The sequence below is a fragment of the Notolepis coatsorum genome (genome assembly GCF_963971535.1).
Source record: "Notolepis coatsorum genome assembly, chromosome: 13".
In the NCBI taxonomy this organism is placed as follows: Eukaryota; Metazoa; Chordata; class Actinopteri; order Aulopiformes; family Paralepididae; genus Notolepis; species Notolepis coatsorum.
In genome coordinates, this window is record NC_140177.1 from 65,273,212 (window position 1) to 65,277,279 (window position 4,068).

General features: G+C 39.3%; 1 protein-coding gene across 1 annotated transcript; it reads right to left on the reverse strand.

Annotated features, from left to right (window-relative positions):
* Positions 1–420: 420 nt before the first annotated feature.
* On the reverse strand, positions 421–3,236 carry LOC311238690 (B-type lectin plumieribetin-like; the record flags this gene model as incomplete). Its single annotated transcript, XM_084326848.1, has 2 exons — positions 421–705; positions 3,147–3,236. The coding sequence occupies 2 exons, from the start codon at positions 3,234–3,236 to the stop codon at positions 442–444; spliced, it is 354 nt and encodes a 117-aa protein (XP_084182974.1). The 3' UTR covers positions 421–441.
* Between the last annotated feature and the right edge of the window lie 832 nt (positions 3,237–4,068).

Consider the following 4,068-nt stretch of genomic DNA (forward strand, 5'->3'; position numbering starts at 1 on the left):
CCATGTTTGAAGACACAATAGTTGCTATGTGTTGATATGTGAGAAATGTACCAACTAAAATTTTATAATGTTTGGTGTTTTATTACTACACAAACAAGTCGCAGTGGAACAGTAATATCATGCCTTTCCAATGTTTTATCTACTCTACCGTTGCACAGAAATGAGGCATTTTCTTTTGATAGTGGTCGCCAATGGTCACAGGCAGCCATGTTGTGCGTAAAGAGAACTACACATGCATTTCAGGCCTGTTCTCTCATTCCAAGTGCTCCAGCCAGATGGAGGGATAGGTGGTGAGAGACATGGACAGTCAAAGGAAAACAGCACAAAACAGATATTTTTTGAGCCTTCACTTTATTGAACATTGAGCATACATTCGGTACAGTCATGATGGTGTCACAGTCACAGATCTTCTCCCCCTGCTCCAGATGTGTTCCAGCAGTTTTACTTGAAGCCCTTGGACTGGGAAGAGTTCCAGACCTCTTCGCCGTCCTTCTCGATCACCAGGTTACCGTCGTTGCGCATGTACATGCGGCACATCTTGAAGCTGGAGGCCGGGGTCTTGGTCTGCCACAGCATCTTGTTGTCCCTCTTGTACATGACGAAGTTGCAGTCGTCCTGCATGCACAGGCGCCAGGCATCACGCTGACCAGCGGTGTCGGACGTCCACATGGGCTTCCAGCCGTAGATCACGAAGTTACCGTCCTCCTACGAGAGTTGCACAGAGACATAGATGTAAGATAGATGTTACCAACACTGATGTTATTAGAATTGGAGAACTAAAAGGATCTGACGGATTTGTGTGATCATTGTTGGTAAGTAACAAATATAGGGTTGGGTTGCAAAAAAGCTGAACTATCCTTTTAACATTCTAATGATGATGTTGATGGCTACTGGTAGAATTCTAAGATAGAATAATGAAATATATAGATAATAATAAGAATGAACGTCCTTCCAAGACTAAATTTCCTTTTTCAAATGTTACCATGTTACTTATCTACAGAATTTTTCAAATCTATGAATAGACCCATCTCAAAATGTATTTGGTGCAACAAAATGCCTAGGATAAAGTTATTGACACTTATGAAGCCGGAATCCATGGGAGGTCTCGGTCTCCCCAATCTCCAATATTATTTTTGGTCAGCCCAATTAAGAAATGTACTGTCATGGTCATTGGGAAGACGGGACTCACAGTGGTTTCAGCTAGAAGCTAAATTTGTTGATCCATTGGACTCCCTCATATTTATAAAACAATTTTAAAAGATAATTGTTTCACTGTTTTTAACACACTATAGGCTAGATCCACAAAGAATGGATTGCACGTACACTGTAGCAAGTTGCACCCTTACTTACAATTCATTATGAATTGAAAATGGGGGAGCCTGATGTAAACAAGACGAAAGTCTTTCTCTGGTCTGCATTCCCTTAACAATTGTGTGTATTGAGCCGTACTGTATTATACCCATTCTGCAATCTGTTAATACAATTTTCATTCACTGTGCAGATTGATTGATTGAATGAAAGTTTTATGTAAGTAAGGGTGCAACTTGCTCCGTGCAATCCATTCTTTATTGCATCTATGGATCTAGCCCTAAGTGCTTGGAAGGACTGCTAAAAAGAAATTTGTATCACCAATTGTACCTCCATATACTCTCCTATCTATCACAATCCTGATAACATCTAAGATCAATTAATATACTCAATTGGGCTCAGGGGATAAGTCAATTCAAAGACCTGTTTCACACAAATATGCAGTTAAAATCATATATGGATTTAAGAACAGAATATGCCATCCCAAATACTGATTTCTTTAAATATTTACAAATGCGAAACATTATACATACACTTAGAAGAGAAAATAAACTAAGACTAGAATTACATGAAATAGAAGAAATACTAATGTCATCGACCACAATTAAAGGTAAAATTAGTGAATTGGATGACATCTTCTCCAAAGAATGTCACTCATCTTTTTTTCCTTTGTTGAGGATTTTTTGGGAGACAGACCTAACCATGAAATCTGATGAAAATACCTGGCTAAATATTTGTGATAGAATACACTTTCCATTTACAAGCAACAAAATCAAAGAAGCAAATTTTAAATGTATCCATAAATTGTATCTAACTCCAATAAAACTGCATAACATTTCTAGAGATAACTCATTAAACTGTCCTAGATGTAAAACTAACAAAGGAATATTTCTACACATGTTTTGGCACTGTGATAAACTAAAACGATTGTGGAATTGTATTCATTCATTTACAAAATCTGTATTGGAAACGGAATTTGACTTGTCTCCATGTGCCTACTTATTAAATGAATGACCTGAGATCCAGATGGATCCAAAAAAATATAGATTGCTGATTATTATAACATACTTTGCCAAGAAATGTATTCTCCTGTTTTGGAAAAATGACTCTTCGCCCACTTTTGAGATGTTTCAAGATCAGATATCCCAGCTTCTTCCACTGGAGAGATTGACCTTGGAGGAACGTGGCCGGGGGCGGATGTTCCGGGACCTTTGGTCTCCGCTGTTTTCTCGATTGAGCAGGGGGGCTGTTGATTGATATGGCTAGTGACAGTATGTGAATATATCCGCATGCTGTCGCTGGCCGTGTCGATTGGTGGTTTTGCTGTTTGGTTGGGGGAGGGGTGGGGCCGAGGGTCTTGGGGTGTCTGTCCCCGGTTGTGTTTTTTTGGAGGTGGGTTTCCCTAGTGGAAGAAGTTGTACAACAGACGTGTAAATGGCCTGTCTGTCGTACAACAATGATGTTGTTGTTGTCATTGTTGTTATTATTTATTATTGTTTATTTTAATTGTATTATTGTCCTGTCTTTATTTAGTTTTGTTGGCCGTGGGTGGGGGAAGGGACCAGAGGGTGAGATAATTGTCGTGTGCTGTGGAACATGTATCTGCTGTACACCTGTTATTCAAATAAAAATAAGTTAAAAAAAATTATAATATTAATTGAAGGAAATAAAAAAATAAAGATTCTCTGAAAATAGAATTCTGGATGAAAACCCAAATATATACAGGCCCTATATCTTGACAAAATAACTATTTTTCCAAAGCACTGTTACGCCATCTCTTTTACAGACAGAGACAGAACACTTTAGTTTCAGAGACAGAATAAGCCCCAAGTACTGACCTGGAACTGAGCCTTCCATTCGTGGTTGTTGGACATCAGGTAGTCTCCCTTGCGGAGCTCATCGAACTTGGACATGTAGTTCCTGCTCATGATTCTGAAAGAAGAAACAAACGCTTGAGACCAAGTGCTTGGACTCTCAATTATATTCTCGTTCTCTCGCAAAAACCTGCACAAAAGAGGAGAACTGCATACACAGGATAAAAAGTAGGCTTCAGAGAGTAAAAAAAATAAAAAATAAATTAAAACAGGTCAAATATAAAATATCTTATTTTACCACAGAGCAAAAAGAGGCAGAGGAAGATAGTTGCAAAAGAAGACAGTCAGGTTGTCTCTACTTACAGGCCGGTTGTGGACGAGTCTGGTGCTGAAGCTGCAGCTGTGAGTGAAGTGTCTTCCAGTCAGAAACCTTTGGCTTTTATAGGCCCTGACCGAGCAGAGAGACAACTGTCGAGACCTAATCTAATTTGGCATTTACACAAGACGTGTTTTAGCTCCATAATTTAATGTGTGCCGTTGTGTGCCGTGGGTGTTGACAGCATCTGGGATCCTGGGATGAAAAAATTAAATGCTTTCATACTGTATATTGAAATGCTTGGTATTTACTACTTAAGTATCTGCACATGGTTTAGCCTGAATAGAAATAGTGTTATGACACAGTTTCAGGGAGATATGAGGCTGAGTTACAGCACAGGCTCAGGGGCCCAAAGGTCGTCAGACCAAGCAAACCCCATAGTTCCAGAGTTGGCCCCTTGTGTGGGTAACTCAAAAGACCCCCAGTAAGAGCTGTTAGCGCTACAAAAAACGTATATAATCTACACACACAGGCTGACAATTGAAATACTTACAAATACTTAGGGATAGAGATTGATAACCAGCTGAAGCCTTTAAGGGAATGAAGCACAGAAGTAGACAAATGTTGGTG